The 17,985-nt window shown below is 40.3% G+C and overlaps 1 protein-coding gene across 1 annotated transcript in view; it reads left to right on the forward strand.

Annotated features, from left to right (window-relative positions):
• The window catches only part of snx4 (sorting nexin 4), an 86,670-nt gene that overhangs the window by 57,306 nt on the left and 11,379 nt on the right, over positions 1 to 17,985 (forward strand). Inside the window, exons 8-11 of the mRNA XM_028807989.2 lie at positions 2,033 to 2,094; positions 4,418 to 4,483; positions 11,936 to 12,025; positions 15,716 to 15,815. Of these exons, the coding sequence (XP_028663822.2) occupies positions 2,033 to 2,094; positions 4,418 to 4,483; positions 11,936 to 12,025; positions 15,716 to 15,815 (318 nt within the window). The remainder of the gene's footprint in view (positions 1 to 2,032; positions 2,095 to 4,417; positions 4,484 to 11,935; positions 12,026 to 15,715; positions 15,816 to 17,985) is intronic.

A 17,985-nucleotide genomic window follows, 5' to 3' on the forward strand; every position in this document is an offset into this window, starting at 1 on the left:
ATGATACTCCATAACAATTCATAGATGATAATGTCTGTTGAACAAACAGGTATCGCTATCTAAGCGGAAGGCAAGGTACACTCCAACACGTGGTGAGAGGTAGAGTGACTCGAATGGAGGCTGGCATGAGAGTGAGGAGGGCTCGGCCCACAGTCTCTCTCTCGGATTAGAGAGAAAATGTATAATCGGTACCACAAGCGAACTATGATAGTGCGATAAGAGAAAAGGTACAAAATCAACTGGAATGTTCAAGCGAATTATAGGAAAAAACAGACGTAAATCCGATAAGTAGTTCTCTCGTGAAAAGCGGACAGACAGATGTTGGGTTTTTTTGTAGATGTTGATTGAAAGAACACAAGATACAAGGCATTTCATCACTGCCAGTCTGAATCATTAGACTACTTTTTAGCACTCTCGCGTGTTAAAGTTAAAATTTGAAGGCTATAATGAAATTGCTCTGGCTTGCAGACACACTGAGTAACATTAAGCAAGACTAAAGCTACCAAACTAAAAAAAGGTATATTTTTATCAAAAGTCTAGAAGAAGAAATAGTTTAATCAAATCATTATATGTGAAATTGGAAATTTTAACACATTATATTACAAATAAGAGAGTCCAGTAACCCAAAAATTGCTTCCGACTCCACAGCCCTGGAGTGGGGCTACCAAGTGTTGAAGTGCATAGTGTGCTAAAATTGCCTATTCTCTGTTGCAACACTAGCAGCAGAGTTCCAGATTGCACCTGGAAGCTACATCAGCACAAAAACTGTGCATCAGGAGCTTCATGAAATAGATTTCAGTGGCCGAACAGCTGCACACAAGCTTAAGATCAGTATGCACAATGCCAAGCGTCGGCTAGAGCGGTGTCATTGGACTATAGAGCAGTGGACGCGTGTTGTCTGGAGTGATGAATCATGCTTCACTATCTTGCAGTCTGATGGTCAATTCTGGGTTTGGCAGATGCCAGGAGAACACTTCTTTCCAGAATGCATAGTGCTTGCTTTAAAGTTTGATGGAGGAGGGATTATGTCGCAGTGTGGCCTAGGCACCCTTTGGTTTCAGGGAAGAGTACTTCAGCATACAAAGACATTTTAGACAATTGTGCACTTCTAACTTTGGGGCCACAGTTGGGGAAAGACCCTTTTCTTGACTTTGCACTTGTGATCCATAAAGACATGGAGGAAGGAACCCGAATGGCCTGCACAGAGCCCTGACCTCAACCTCACTGAACACCTTTAGGATGTATTGAAATGTCGATTAATATAAGCCAGATCTTCTCACCCAACATCAGCACCTGACATCGCAAATGTTGTTTTGGCTGAATGGGCACAAATTCCCATGGACGTACTCCAAAATCTTGTGGAAAGCCTTCCCAGAAGAGTGGAGCAGGCTTCATGTTAATCCCCATGGTTTTGGAATGAAATGTCTTACAAGCTCATAAAGGTTTGATGGTTAGTTGTCCACAAAACATTTGTCTGATAGGTTATTTTGTAAGCAGAAGGTAAGAAGACACTCCTGCAACAGGGGAACGGACTTTGAATCATGAAATAGCCAGATGTGGGGGGAAATGTGTTGTTCACTTGATTTGTGTCGAATATTTATTTAGAAATTGGGGGGAAAAAAAAAATTTGATTCGGTCCTGGACTCAAAATAGTTTTCACAAATCTTTTATAAATAATGAAGTCTGCAAAATCAGGTTAGGTAAAACGTGAACATTTGTACTTCAATTTGCCTCACTTTCTACTTGACCAAATTTGAGCTTCCTGTAATTCCTGCATGTTATAATCTGAGGTGTGTATTTCTGAGAACTTCTTTGTAAATGAAAGATCAAAAAACAAAACTGCAGTTTAATTGTTAAAGTTGTGAAACATCTGAATGGTTTTGCACTATTTCAACATATCTTGCAGTCAGTGCTTGTGTATTTTTGTTGCTTTAACTGTGACTATTGAAATAGTGCTGTCCATCCTATTTTATTTATGACATTTCTTTTATATTTTCTTACAAATAAGATAATGATTTAATTTTTGTTGTAGAGAGTTGCAGACCGCCTTTATGGAGTGTACAAAGTTCATGGAAACTACGGAAGAGTGTTCAGGTAGGTTTAATTTTATAAATGTACTGTGAATATTTTGTTCTTTTACATAATATTGTCTACTGCCAACATTCTATTTTAAGTAGTGATGACTTCACTATAAAGACTTTCTTAGCAGAAGGCAGTTACACGAAGAGCATCATGATAAAATATCTATTAATAATTCAAGTGAAGAAAGCAAAATTGCCTTCCAGAGTTTTGCCAACGTAAGACATCAGGAATCTGGACCTAAAAATATAAAGGACAAAAAACACCGTGTACAGTATTGGTGCCTATATGTGTGAAAAAGTCAATAAAGGAAGAGTTTACAGTGAGGACAAATATTATGACTTTTTTTTCTTCTTGCATCATCTATTGGAAATTAGAAGCAATTCATTTTGTATAAGCTGGAGCTGTCTTTTTGGTCACGCACAAAGGATTATAAAAATTTGGTGTTGAAGGAAGCTGGGCTGAAATTGTGCATCACATTCTGATGCAACATTGGAATTTCATGCCCATGTGCCAGGTTTTAATGTTAAAAGTTATACAAACTTCGACCACACACACACACACACACACTGATTCTTTATCAGACATCGAAAAACAAACTGTTTTCAACACTTTTTTGCTTGTGTATAAAAGTTTAAAAAATAGGTAATCATGAAATGAGTATGTTAGTGTTCTAGCGACATAATGATATGTCCTTTATATGAGAATGCACACACACATTGTACACAGAATATTAAATACACAAACATATATATTGTGACTAAAAGGGGGTGCCTCAGACCCCAAATACCCTGATACATCTATAGCAATACAAGTGACAGGTTCAAATTATATATAAAATATATGTATATACTAGGGAGCTCTGCCCCCTGTTCGCTTCGCTCGCCAACCCACTACATGACTACACGCTAGTCATTTACCGGATCAATGTTACAATTCATAAAGGCCCATCTCACAAAGAATCACCCGGGACAAGGATGTACCAATGTGCACTGTGGCTGAGTATTCACACAGTTAGAATGGAGTCTGCTAAGATATCTGAAATCTGGAAAGGAAAGAAGAATTAAGTCTTTAAGGCTTTTCTCATTACATGTAATAGACTAATATATTTTGCCAACTGTGAAACAATTCCAGATTATAATTTGAAGCAAATAGAAAATGGAAAATAAAGCACAATATACTGCAATAACAATATTTAATGTAGTACAATAGTAACATATCAAGTGTTGTGATAATATATTGTGGTATAACAGTAACTGTACTGTGCACATGTATATGTGTGTGTGTGTGTGTATGTATATATGTATATATAATATATATATATATATACTGTGGAACCTCGGTTTGCGAGTGTTTTGCAAGACGAGCAAAAATTTTTAATAAATTTTCACTTGATAAACGAGAGAGGTCTTGCAGTTACGAGTAGTTTGTCTTCTGAGCGTCATGTGATCACAATTGAGCTGATGGTTCTTCTCTCTCTCTCACTGCGGGATTGTGGGTAATCGTCTCCTATTCTCCGTCTGAGTCAGCGTGCCTCACTCATATAGTCAACATCCGTATGAGCGTATACTGTTTACTGCAGCATTAGCATTGTGACTGTGTGTGCGCGCACGTGTGTGTGTGTGTGTGCTGTGACGTGCAAGTCCCCATCTTGCACCCTAAAACACGAAGCTGAGTCTCAGTACTTTAGCAACGCAAGCTTTATTCAGCTTGAAACGGCAACAGCGCGGTTATTTATACACAGACACAGCAGTCAGGCAGGGCCCTGCACATTTATAATGTTCCTTGTATCACCCATTGACGGCAGCTGCTTATAGCATGTCCGCGATCTTTTCGGATTCGCTTTTACGGAGAACTGCTACAGCGCTGGGAGACTGTGATTGCTTTGGGACGCTCTTCCACGTGTCGTCCCGTTGGGTGCAATCCCACAAGAGTTTAGAAACTCACTCACACCAGCCATGATTCTTTTCAAAGGTAAAGTGCAAGTTAATTTGTTTTATGTATTTTTACTTTATATTTTGTGTTAATCATTTTTATATGAATAGTTTTGGGTTGTGGAACAAATCATCTGAGTTTCCATTATTTCTTATGGGGAAATTCACTTTGATATACGAGTGCTTTGGACTACGAGCACGTTACCGGAACGAATTATGCTCGCAAACCGAGGTTCCACTGTATATATAATATACTTTTTTTTTTCTTTTTTATATACAGTATGTTTACTGATGTGTGATCCATTTGAATTTATTTTTAGGCTCTCTGCTTTGAGAATGAACCCAAGCCTAGTCAGTTGGTCAGAATTCTAATATTTATTTTTACCTGTCTTTTTATTTTAAAGTGAATGGAGCGCCATAGAGAAGGAGATGGGTGATGGACTACAGAGTGCAGGGCACCACATGGATGCGTGAGTAATCTAGAAATCTGTATAGGCAGTTTGTGGCATGGATATGCACAGAAAGCAATTTACAGTGTAACAGCGCTGGCTTAATAAACAGGGTGATCGCCTAATGATGGTGGAAGTTTTCACACAGGCACCATAGCAAACTAAAACATAAGAAATAAAATCTTTTGTGCTTTTTTGGCACTGCAGAGAATCTAAAACCTATTGTGGTTGAACCACCATGCACGTTTTAATAGACAGAACACTAAAATAAAATTGTAAAAACTTAAAATGAAGCCATAACACGATATTGCAAACTGTATTCATGAATTGCCTACTGCTACTTTTGTTTTAAACCCAAGTCTCAAGTGCTCATTATTGCTTACCCTTGGTTTTGTTGAGCTGATCATTATTATCACCTCTAATAAAGGTTTTTGATAATGACTTGATAATGGCTTAAATGTTTGGCACTTTTTGAAATGAACTAGTGACAAGATACTGTGCTTTTGTCATCAGTTAAAATAATTGTCTTTCATTTGGAGAGCCAGTACCACTTGAGTTGGAGGTTTGAGGCAGGAGAAAGGATGCTGCATGTCATGAAACTTAATGCTAAGTTAAAGCTGCTGTTTCTTTGCTGTATTGTACTGCATTCTTTACTCGTGTATTTTCAATACATCTACAATTACATACTATAGTGTAGAAATCACTTGTAGTTGATTAATAAGCCAAAATATTTATTTAATATTTTATTATTTCATTAGTATATTATTATATATTTCAGTTTGTATATTGATTCTTGGCCAGGAAACTAAATTTCATTATAGCAGTGTTAGTAGGTAGAAAATTAATTTAATTTTCAACTTTTTTTTTTTTTTTTTTTACTATGAGCACATTTCCTGAATTGAAACAGGTACAAGGATTGCCTGGATTAAGACCAGATGGCAAAAGCAACATTTAACAGTGGGTTTATTTCCAGCATATTGAAAGATTTACATAAAAATATTTAATACATTTCCCAGATAGACTGCAAGTTGTTTGGATTTTAGTCAAGCCGATGTAACAAGTAGCTAAAACCAGAAGAGTGGGCCCATCTTTTATTTACTAAATGTGTCAGAGCTGTTGAAATTGGGCCAGTGCGTGTCGTGCCCCTGCTCAGGAAAAGCTGGTGACATAACAAAAAGCTCCAGTGTGTCTAATGTGATGAATTCCAGATTGCCATGATTCAGAGGGGTCAGGTGGTAAACATCGCTCAAGGTAAGCGTCCTGCGTTTGCCCAGGTTGCAAAATCACAAAACTCTTTTTAGGGCTGTTCAATTTTGGAAAAATATCTGTCATATCTGTGATTTAAATTGCAATTCTAGAAAACAGAAAATAATCACAATTTGTCCTACGTGAACATTTTCCCACATGAAATGTATTAGATAAAAAGGATGTGGTTACTACATCTCTTTATTTAAACAGCCTTATTATAGAACTACTAGCCACGGCACCTGCCATATACCCGTAATAGCAAATAATTATAAATTATTCTGTCTCTTGCTCTAAATGTACCTTCAGAGCCTTACCCCCCTGTATGCATGTGTGTCTACGCCTCTCTTCACCAGCGTTTCTCTCTTGTCGAGCATATTCCTGTAAAGCCTGCTTCTCAGACTCTGGCATTATTTACAAGGCGCCTTTCTTGCCTCCTGTCCGGTTTTATAATTTGTCTTTGAAGAAGACTCTCTCAGCGTGTGCCTTTACTCTTCCTCATGTGTCACAGACTCACATTTCCTCTTAATTGTGCCACCAAATCCCAACTGGCCGATCACACCAAAGCCAAACTGCCCAGTGGTTTATTATATAATAGACTGATTATCCCCTGTAAAATGTAATAATTTGTATTGAGAAGAATTTATATTGATAGCTTTCGTATCGAGGGCCTCTTGATATACAATATTTTTGGTTTTGCTATCAGGCAAGAATGTGGAATGTACGTTGTGACGATGTGTGTTCTCTTCAGGCTCCCAACACCGTCAGTAATGTCACCGAGATGAGCTGACAAATGCGGACAAATCTCACATGAAGCCAGCGGATATATTCAAAGGTGAAAAAGTACTTTTATTAAAACAATCAAAACAAAGGGCAAAAGTGCAGTGTCCAAAGTTCCATAAATAAATCCATAAAACAAAGGTCCAGTGAGGATAAAAACCAACAATAAATAAATCCATAAAACACAAGGTTAATATATGCAGTAGTTAAAACGCAGTCTCTCCTTACTCTCCAGCCCTCCTCCCATTGCACCTTCTGCCGGTGGAGAACCAACAACCACGAGATCCTTCAATTAACCTCCGTCTTGGCCTCCATCAGGATGTCACTGCCAGACCGCCAAGGTCAAGTCTCCTCCCTCGATCCAACACGCACCCGCAGTCGCTCCTCAGATCCTTCGGGAGGGCACCTCTCCTGCTAACCCCACTCACTCATACATTCAGTGGGGCGAATCAGCCCCCAGAGCACATCAGCATAACGCTCCTTCGCGGGGCCCCAGCTCATGGTGTCTCCACCTTCCAGGTGGCTGGATCATCACCACCTGACTGCTGTTTTCTGACCTTTTACCGCAATCGCTTTTTCTCCTCCCCTTACATCCTCCACGATTTCTCTCTCCGATTTATCCTCCCCACTCTCGTATACATCTGTGTATATATACACACACCGACGGGTGCCTCTGTGGGCGCAGCGCCTTAATTACACGCCGCAGGAAGCCAATGAGGCAAACAAGAACGACGCACCCACACATGCAGGTGCGACTCACTCCGATCACCTCATTAACTCCCCGCGGTCGTGCAGTCACGCCCATGGAGAATGGCACGGCTGTACCGATTTAAAACCTGACCTTTTTTTTTTTTTTTTGGAAGCCGCGGACCCGCTATACCACATACGTATGCTGCAGTGTCATACGTTGCCACTGTATCTGATCATATTCAGCTCTGAAGGGAGAGCGTCCCCCACGTTGGGAGAACAGCACATGGCCGTAATATCTCTGCCAATCAGCAGCTACCCTCTAAAACACGCGTAGCTCTGATTTCTCTCTCAAAAACGTCAAACGTTGCTCCTTAACAATCTCTAGATGATAATGTCTGCTGAACAAACAGGTATCGCTAGTTAAGCCATGGCAAGGTACGCTCCAACACATAGCGTGAGGTAGATCGACTCAAACGGAGGCTGGAGCGTGAGTGAGGAGGGCCCCACCCAGATCCCCACTCCTGAGGTCCCACCTCCTCCTCCCCTTGGCCCAAAACCTGTCTCTCGGATTCGTGCAAATAAATCGGTGCCGCAACCGAACTACAGTATAACACTTAGTGTGATGATAGAAGTTACAAAATCAACCGGAATGTTCAAGCAAATTATAGAAAAAAAAAATCATTGAAGAAAGGCTACCAAAAATGTCTCACTAAGGCTGACCAGCACACTGACTTTTATAACCTATTTTACAAAAGCGCTTTGGTGCAGGTCAGGTTCAAAGGTTTTTTTGCCAATAAACAGCAATGCTGACCACTACAAAACAGACTAAATTACTGGTAAGATGTAAGTTTGATTTTAAGAATTCCTATGACTTTTTTTTTGTTTATTAAGTATTTCCATAGGGGTGAAGGGCAGTGCTAACCAGAGAATTATGTACAATCAGAGCAACACTTTGCTCAACTTACCTCATAACGTGCAGCTCTGTTAGCTCTGTATCTTACACGAAGTGAATCGACAGGCCTAAACCTTGGGATCAATAAAGTGTCACTACCTAAAAGACACTGGCAGTCAGTAAAAGGCCAGTTCTAATATCTTAAGTTCAGTGATGTAAAGTTTATCAATTACCATTTCTGAACAAAAAAATACAATACACTTCATAGAGTACATTATCACAATGGCAAAAAAAAAAAAAAAAAAAACCACAAAATGATACTGGCTAATACGGTTACTTGGCAGTTGAATAGTAGCACCCCATTCTGCACCTAGCTGGGTACATCAATGAGTTACTGCTCCAGTCTTTTTAACATAATACAGAAAACTAATGGAAGCAGAATACATATGTGGTTTTTGCATTATGTATTATTTTTTGTTTTGCAAGATGGTTTAGAAAAGCGATGAATAGATTTTGTTATGAATATTCATTTTTCATCATAGCATTCCTTTTGTAATCCAGTAACCAAGGTGACAGGGCGTTGGTGTCCATTCCAGCAACACTTGGTGTAAGGCAGGTGCCAGCCCTGGATACAACCCCACCCGCTCACACCACGAGAATATTTAAAACTTTACATTTACTCCAATGAAAAGGTCACTTTCTGTACACTGTATTAGTTTGAAGTATTGCCCAGCTCTAAGAATAATCAACCTCGAAGTGTAATTGTTCATAAAACTTAGAAGGGTTGGGCATCGATCTGCAGGTTTTGAAATTAACAGTTAAATTTAATCAGGTACATAATTTTTTGTATAATAGAGTGAATTCAGAAAGTATTCAGACTGCTTCACTTTTTCTGCATTTTATGTACAAAAATTTGCAAAAAAGTTTTCATTTTTTTTGTTATTATAATTATTATTAACTTTTTGATTATCATGTGTAGGCGGCACGGTGGCGCAGTGGTAGCGCTGCTGCCTCGCAGTAAGGAGACCCGGGTCCGCTTCCCGGGTCCTCCCTGCGTGGAGTTTGCATGTTCTCCCCGTGTCTGCGTGGGTTTCCTCCGGGCACTTCGGTTTCCTCCCACAGTGGATTGGCGATTCTAAATTGGCCCTAGTGTGTGCTTGGTGTGTGGGTGTGTCCTGCGGTGGGTTGTCACCCTGTCCCGGGTTGGTTCCTGCCTTGTGCCCTGTGTTGGCTGGGATTGTCTCCAGCAGATCCCCATGACCCTGTGTTCGGATTCAGCGGGTTGGAAAATGGATGGATGGATATCATGTGTAATGTGCAGAATGATGATTTAAAAAATTAATCTTGTACAGTATTGAGGTTATATAATAAAATGTGGAAAAAAATAAAGAGATCTGAAAACTTTCTGAATGTACTGCCACTGGTGAGAGATTTGCTCCGGTGGTGCCCCTCTTCAGTTCACTGTGCAAAGTTACAACCATTTTAGCCAGTCGGGTTAAAGGAAAAACTCCTCCCACTCCAGGGACCAATCAGGAAGGGCAAAGTGTAGTGAGCCTGTATTGGAGAAAATCCTGCTGTGAAAAGAAGCCTGATTGGTCATTGGCATGGTGGGGTGGGAGGTCTACTTGACTGGTTACCACCCCCTTTTTTTTTTTTTTTCCCAGAAAAAGAGACCCATGTCACTAAGGGTTCACACTCCTTAGCCTGCCCAGGGAAACGTTTACCAGGGTGCTATGAAGGAGACCACCAGTCAAAACATCTACATCTGAAGAAGCAATGTAGATTCTGCGTTGACTTTGGTTCAACGCTTTGTCCTTGGCATTAAAGTTTTAAGGGTTGTAAGGGCTGCCAGTCTTGTTGACGCCTGTAAAAACCTGGTGGACCTTAACGGAGATTGTGCTAAAGAGTTCTGAGTTGCTGTTACATATTGTTTTCTGACTACAAGAGTTGTGTCTGCATTCTTGGCATTCACTTCAGTTTGTAATTTAAATCAACATGATATGAAGCCTTGGAAATTATCCATTTGAGAGACCTGGGAGGAATGCTAATGGATTATATTGTCCTCTTGGCTTCATTTACTGTAATCCACTTTGGGCCCTGGAACAATTGATGTGATGCCATTGAGATAAGAATCTGCAGCTTATGCACCTCACAAGTCTCGCCTATGTACGGAATATAGAGACTGATCAGGGGGCTGGCGCAGCCACTGCAGTATAGTAGCCTTCTTCTGAATGGGATGGTGAAATAGGAGTTGAGTCCGTATTTATAGCAGCATTATGACTAAAGAAAATTTAGTCTCTGGTAAAAATACCTATAAATATGAGATGTTTTTGACAGGTTCTTTCTTTCTTTCTTTTTTGTTAATTGGTATAGTTAACTATTGCATATAGATTTGCTGTATGGTCAAGTATTTGGCAGCTGTTTGTCTCTTTTTGAAGTATTTCCCATACCTGGCTGCAGGACACACTTTCTGTGATATGACAGACCATGGACTTCTCCCAGCTGGGCTTAAAGTGGAGAAGAACAAACAAATTGTAATGGCCTTTACCTCACTACTAGCACATAGTCCTGTCTTGCTCAACTGGAGGAATCCCAGCCGACCACCTTTAAGTCAGTGGGTAACTGATGTCCTATACCAGGGGTGTCGAACTCCAGGCCTGGTGGGCGGCAGTGGCTGCAGGTTTTCATTCTGACCCATTTCCTAATCAGTGACCAATTTTCACTCCTAATTAACTCCTTTTCCCTTCATTTTAATAGCCCTGTTTTTAAGGATTCGGTCTTCTGAATCGATGTTCTCTCTTAATGACAGCCAAACAGAAATGAGACGTGAAACAAGCCGACAGATGATCATCTAAACTGGGGCTTCAAACTCCAACCAATTTCACTCTAACCAGTTTCTTAATGAGAAGCCGATCTTGCTGTCAGTTAAACCCGTTATTTAATTCCATGACTTGTTGCTGCTCTCACTCTGCCACAACAGAAATGTGCAAAACTGATGCTTTTCTGAGAACACCATCAAATGCTTTGGTGACCTGAGAGATCAGCCTTACAGAGACCCTCATCCTTCTTTATTTTCAGATATTGCATGATGGGCACAGGTAATCTGGACATGTGGTGACTTGTATTGCGTCTCATTATTGTTTGGCTGCTCATTAAGGAAAAAGAAACAACCGAGTCGGAGTCAAGCTAATTAAAACTAAGGCAAAAGAAGTTAATCCGCAGCAAAAACTGGTCACTAATTAACAAGACTGTTGGATTGAAAACCTGTGGCCCTCCAGGACCAGAGTTGGGTACCCCTGTCCTGTAATTTGAATTTGGAAAAGATCAAATTGTCACTCGGAGGAGCTGTTCAAAACATTTTTAGAATATGGCAGGACCTAATCAATTACATTTTAGAATAATCTTCTATATCGGGGGAATAGGATACTCTTCCTTCAAAGATTTTCTTTGGTTGTTGGCTCTCTTTCTTTTGGGTGGGGATTGAATTTTGGTTTTGTTAAGTTTGATTTGACTGTATGGATTGTTACTTGCTTTTAATTAAAATTAATATGGAAAAAAAAAAAAAGAAGATAGACCATGGAGTCAAGCCACTAGTGGTCCCAATTGGGACGACTGTGGGCACCATGTGAGTGTGCCCGTGGGCATGTCCCTAAGGTGGTGTACTAAAGGCTGCTCAGGAGAACTTGAACGGTTATTTTGTTAGAGAACTACGCCCTTCCCTGTTGAACCTTACCTTACCAACTGGAAGAACAAGAAGAAAGCTGGAACTTTTAATGTGCTCAATTTGCAGACAGTGCATTTTGATTCTAAGTGAACAGGTGTTTTAATTCTAAATGTGAAAATTCTAATATGTCTCACTGTTTCAGTTATGCTGCTTCGGTTGATGATATACTAGAAGAAGAAGAACACTACGCAGACCAATTGAAGGAGTATCTTTTCTATTCGGAAGCTCTCAGGTATGGTACAGCAAGTGCGTGGATAATAAAGTATTGCTGTTGGGTAATTTTGCCTCAGTGTTGAATCTTTCCTTTAAGCTGAGTCATGTAAACCATTTTATAAGTACTGCTTCATTTTTATTGTTATGCTTATATACTATATTTAATGAAAGTCAGTCAGTCAGTCATTTTCCAACCCGCTACATCTTAACACAGGGTCACGGGGGTCTGCTGGAGCCAATCCCAGCAACACAGGGCACAAGGCAGGAACAAATCCCGGGCAGGGCGCCAGCCACACACACACACACCAAGCACACACTAGGGACAGTTTAGGATCGCCAACGCACCTAACCTGCATGTCTTTGGACTGTGGGAGGAGAAAACCCACGCAGGCACGGGGAGAACATGCAAACTCCACGCAGGGAGGACCCGGGAAGCGAACCACAGGTCTCCGTACTGCGAGGCAGCAGCACTACCACTGCGCCACCGTGCTGCCCTTAATGAAAGTTTTACTTTAATATTTCCAAAAAATGATCCCAACAACTGGCAGTGAATACAACATCAGTTATCAAATACAACATCAAACAACATAACAACAACATTTATTTATATAGCACATTTTCATACAAAAAGTAGCTCATAGTGCTTTACATAATGAAGAAAAGAAAAATAAAAGACAAAGTAAGAAATTAAAATAAAACAACATTAGTTAACATAGAAAAGGAGTAAGGTCCGAAGGCCAGGGTGGACAGAAAAAACAAAAAAAAACTCCAGAAGGCTGGAGAAAAAAATAAAATCTGCAGGGGTTCCAGGCCACGAGACCACCCAGTCCTCTCTGGACCTTCTACCTAACATAAATGAAATGGTCCTCTTTGTAGTTAGGGTTAAATGAGACAGGCACATGTAGTAGTCGGTACAGATGGCTTTGCGGGTAAAAACTGTCCCTTAATCTAGTGGTGCGAGTGCAAATGTCCTGAAACTCAGAGAGAGAGAGAGAGATGTGGCCACACTGGATGGCTGACATCTTTAATAATGCTTGTTGCCTTTCTAAAGTAATATTCATTATAAGTCCGGAACTGAAGGGCATTGTGTGCCCTTGGCAGCATCACTTCTAATATAAACGGAATCGTAGTCGGCCTTCTGCTTCCTCAACTCTGTGATCAGCTCCATGGCATTAAATGCTGTTGTCTGAGCACCACTTTATAAGAAGGCCGACTTATTCTCTGTGAGCCATCTCATTGTTGTTGATGATCAGACCTATGAAGGTCACGTCATCAGCAAATATACTAATGAAGATAGATCTGTGTTTGGCCACATAATCAGAGGCAAACAAAGGAGTTAAGCAGCATGGCACACTGGTATATAAACTTGTTCATGTTGGCCAGGATTGTATGAAGCATAAGGGAAACGGCATCTTCTGTGGACCAGATGGAAATTGTAAAATTATCAGTGAGGTATGCAAAATGTCTGTGAATAACTCAGTTAATTGGAAATCTAAGTATTCATTATAAATCTCATGTTTGTAGTGTGTACTATGCAATGTGTATGTCTCTGTAATATGCCATTTGGTATGGGACTAGTAAAAGCAGTGTTAGGCCGGGTTTATACTTCACGTGACTTGTGTGCCTGTGGACGCTACTGCTGCACAAGCAGGGAACTGTTTATACTTTATCTAAATCTGGAGGATTCCACCAGGTGGCAGTGTGAGGTTTCATCACGGTGAGAAAACAACGCTTGGCTTTGCTGTGTTGTGAATTGTTTGAAACATCCCATTAAATTCACAGGACACCTTGCCACAGTATCTCTGAAAAGGATGGATGTTTAATGATTACATCAATCAGGATGCATCCATTCCAGCTAGCATCAGGCACGAGGTAGAAACATTCACTGAATAATAATAATAATAATTCATTACATTTATATATATGGGGCATCAGCTCATCAGAAGGTGAATACAAGCACTCACATACGCTGGCGTCATTTTAGCATCACAGATCCTCAAATGTTCAGGTCCTTGGAAGGAAAGCGGAGCACACTGTGGAAACCCACTAGGAAAACACACAAACTCCAGACAGGGAACACCAGGGACGGGAGTGACTACTGCAAGACAGCAGCGCTGCGCCACCCCCACATGTGTAATAATTAACAGTTTTCATTATTTAAATGAAGTTAACGGTTTATCTGTAAATTGTAACATAACTGCTTTAACACATTTCATCTTGAAAGTTATATCAAGTATAAATCTAAGGATTCCAAATGTGCAAGGAGCTGGAATATCACTAATTTAATGTGTTCTTTGTGGCAATCACTGACTGCCACTGCTGTCGGTGCAGGAGAAAGCCCCAGAAACACGTAGCCATTAACAAATGGGTCAACTTCAATATGACATTTACAACATTCTACTTTAATGACAAAATAAATTGCAAGGTTAAAGTCGAAATTTCCAATTTAATCACAACATAGACCTTTTTTTTCTTCACTGCATCCCTAATTTTTTTTCTCTGTGGCTCAAATACATTCCCGTATGTTCTGATGCTGTTGTGAAGGTGCAAATAAAAAGATGGCACAGAATGTGAGACCCTGTATCCCGTCATTACGATGGGGAATATGCAATGCTTGTGTTGCGTCTATGAGAAATAGATGGAAGTGAAGTACCACAAATACATTTGTATGTCATAATTTAAGTTTGATGATTTGCTTCAGCACATCGAGCCATTCATCAAACACTGAAGCACACGAGAATGATCCTGCAGGATATCCAAAGTGGCTTGCTGTTCCATGTTGATAGTAAAGAAAGACTGACGTCACATTCCAACTTGAAAAAAACCCCTACCAACCCCCCCAAAAATGGTGGTGCTGGTAATGCTACTTGTGCATACGTAGTGTTAATTTCTGAGGATGTGTTCAGAGGAATGATAGGAACACATAGCAGCCATGATGCATGCGCATACACTTTCTGAGCTTCAAGTATAAACTGGCCTTTAGCCTTGTGATGCGCCATCTGCTGGAATCACAAATACAAAGCATACGTCTCTGTTATATGCCATTTGGTGTGGAATTCCTAAATACAATGTTAATGTTTGTGATGGAATGACAATTGCATTGCATTTTTATCATTAACAAAATGTTTGTGATGCACCATCCTTTAGAATGACAGAGACATAGCAACTGGACAGACACACAGACACTTAAATCCTTTTATGAAAAGTGGATAAATAACACCATGCATGTTGCATTAGCCACTTTAGTGGACACACAACACAGAGAGATTTGACAGTTCCAGAACTGAACACTAACCATGAAGAGCTACAATCATTTTTTTCTAATGATTGCAGCATAAGGGTCTCATGTCAGTCACTTTTCCTAGAAAGGCAGTTCAAAGCACACCGTCCTGGGATGAGGGATTGGGAGGCCTTTCCAGCACAAAGCACAGTTTGCCAGTGGGAGAAATTGGCACAGTATGGGCTGTGCAATGTCACTTTTCATAAAGAGAGTCTGTTTAAAGGGCAGATTTCCATTAAGAGACCTTGACTCTTCTCTTCTTGAAAGTTAGTATGACTCATGTATTTTACCGTGTAGAGCTACCCTCGTCTTTCCTAGACAGGCAGCACAACGTGGAGATTTCCAGAGTCACTTGTGGTGCATGTGTGCCTAATAAACTTGTATTTGGTCGTTATATTAAAGCAGTTTTAACTCTTCTTTTTATCCCAGGGCAGTCTGTAGAAAACATGAATTGCTACAGTATGAGCTGGAAGTGACTGCACTGGATCTGGTCTCAAAGAAACAGCAGCGGGAAGAACTGGCTACTGGGGTGCGTACAAGTTCTCTTTTAGTGCTCTTCTACCTAATGACACAATGGTACATACACTGCGCAGGACTTGCTTTCATTATAGCACATCGTTGCATGAACTGACAGGTTCTTCAGTGACATCATTTAGGTTTTGCTCAGAAACAGAAGTGCTTTCTGCCATTGGAACAGTTTTTAGTCCCTACCCAGAACGAGATGTAGTTATAGCCGTTGTGTTTGTGCTCCTAACCTGCGGACTTATGAATGACACATTTGACTTTAATCGTCCAATTCTAAAAAGTACGGGGATGTGATTTTTCACTTGTGTGTGTGTATTATGTATTGACCCAAGTACATTTTTAAAATATCTGTGTGCACATAAAATTTATTGTAGACACAAAAAAAAACCCATAAAATACATTTTTAGCTCAATATTTCTTCATACTGTGTATAAAATGTGGGAGAGACTTGCACTCCTGCTCTGGGTTTGCTAATACTTTGATCTTAAAGCAGCACTCCACCCATTTAGTTTGTAATGATAGGTAAGAAAAAAATTTGAATGTTGTTGTCACACAGAACAAAGATCAATGCTGGACAACAGTAAACCGTATTAAAAACGTCCAAGTCAAAAAACTCGATTTACTTGTGTTGCATAATCCATATGATGGATCATCCAGTAACATGCTCAAAAATTGCATTTGTTTGGAGCATTGTGAGCAAGTGGCCATCACTAAAAACTACGCAGAGCAAGTAATATTTAAAAAAAAAAAAAAAATGTCATTTCTGAGTGGTGTATTCCTTCAATGCTGCGTGGTTATTCTCAGGCCTCTACACCCTGAGACTGATTTGAGGTTATGTTCAGTGCATCCGACACCACCAAGTAGCACCACAGACCGTCCAGGAGCTCAGTGATGCCCTGATCCAGGTCTGGGAGGAGATCCCCCAAGACACCAGCCACAGTCTCAGCAGAGCAGGCCCAGACGTTGTCAGGAGTGCATACAGGCACATGGGTGGCCATACACACTACTGAGTCAGTCACATTACGCAATTCACGCAAGTTGGATCAGCCTGGGATTTCAATTTTTGACTTTAACTTTCGATGTGACGTTGAATACACACACAAGGGACGTTCAGAAAGTTTCCACTTTTTTTTTTTTAACTATTTATTAAGAATTTCAAAAAGAAATGGTCAATTTTCTACATAGTCACCTTTCTTTGTGGTGCAGTTTTCCCAGCGTCGTACCAACTTTTTAATGCCATCAGCAAAAAATGTTTTTGGTTGAGCGCGTAGCCACTGGTGCACCGCTGCTTTCACGTCATCTTTCTTCACTTCTTGTGGTCGTGGTTCATGGCTATAGCTGGACATCCGGAGCGCTCTGCATCCATCACACTAGTACGGCCATTTACGAACATTTCAGTCCACTCATAGACGACTCAATTTTTTTATTTTTAATAAATTTGCAAAAATCTCAAGTAAACTTTTTTCACGTTGTCATTATGGGGTGTTGTGTGTAGAATTCTGAGGAAAAAAATGAATTTAATCCATTTTGGAATAAGGCTGTAAGATAACAAAATGTGGAAAAAGTGATGCGCTGTGAAAACTTACTGGATACACTGTATATATACACTAGTCATTTTTTTGTCTGTCTGCCTTTCTTTTGTTGAGGTTTACTTGCTGAGCTGACTGCTCTTCGTGGGCTGCCGCTGTGTATTGTGTATCTTTAATTTTCTCTGACAGTAATACTGTCTTGTACGTCCGCTGGCTTGTACGTCCGTAATATACCTTTAATTTTCTCTGGCGGTAATACAGGCGTGCGCATCAGTAATATGCCTTTAATCTCCTCTGACAGTAATACTGGCTTGTATGTGGCTGTAATATGCGTCACTGTATTGTGTACCTTTAATTTCCTCTCGCAGTAATACTGGTTTGTATTTCCGTAAAACGCCTGTAACTTTCTCTGACAGTAATATCGCGCATCGCACCGTGCCCCGCGCATGCGCACTTCACCAGAAGACACCCACACAAGGACACCTGGACGCTCACAGGAATTTTATTAAAGAGGATTAACAAAGTAACCAATAAATGCATGTGCGGTGAACTCCGTTTTTGAAATTCTGAAGATTCTTTATTTGTCACATGCATAATTATACAGGACAACACCCAGTGAAATGCATCCTGATCCGCTTATCAAAA

The sequence above is a fragment of the Erpetoichthys calabaricus genome, chromosome 8 (genome assembly GCF_900747795.2).
Source record: "Erpetoichthys calabaricus chromosome 8, fErpCal1.3, whole genome shotgun sequence".
Classification (NCBI taxonomy): domain Eukaryota; kingdom Metazoa; phylum Chordata; class Cladistia; order Polypteriformes; family Polypteridae; genus Erpetoichthys; species Erpetoichthys calabaricus.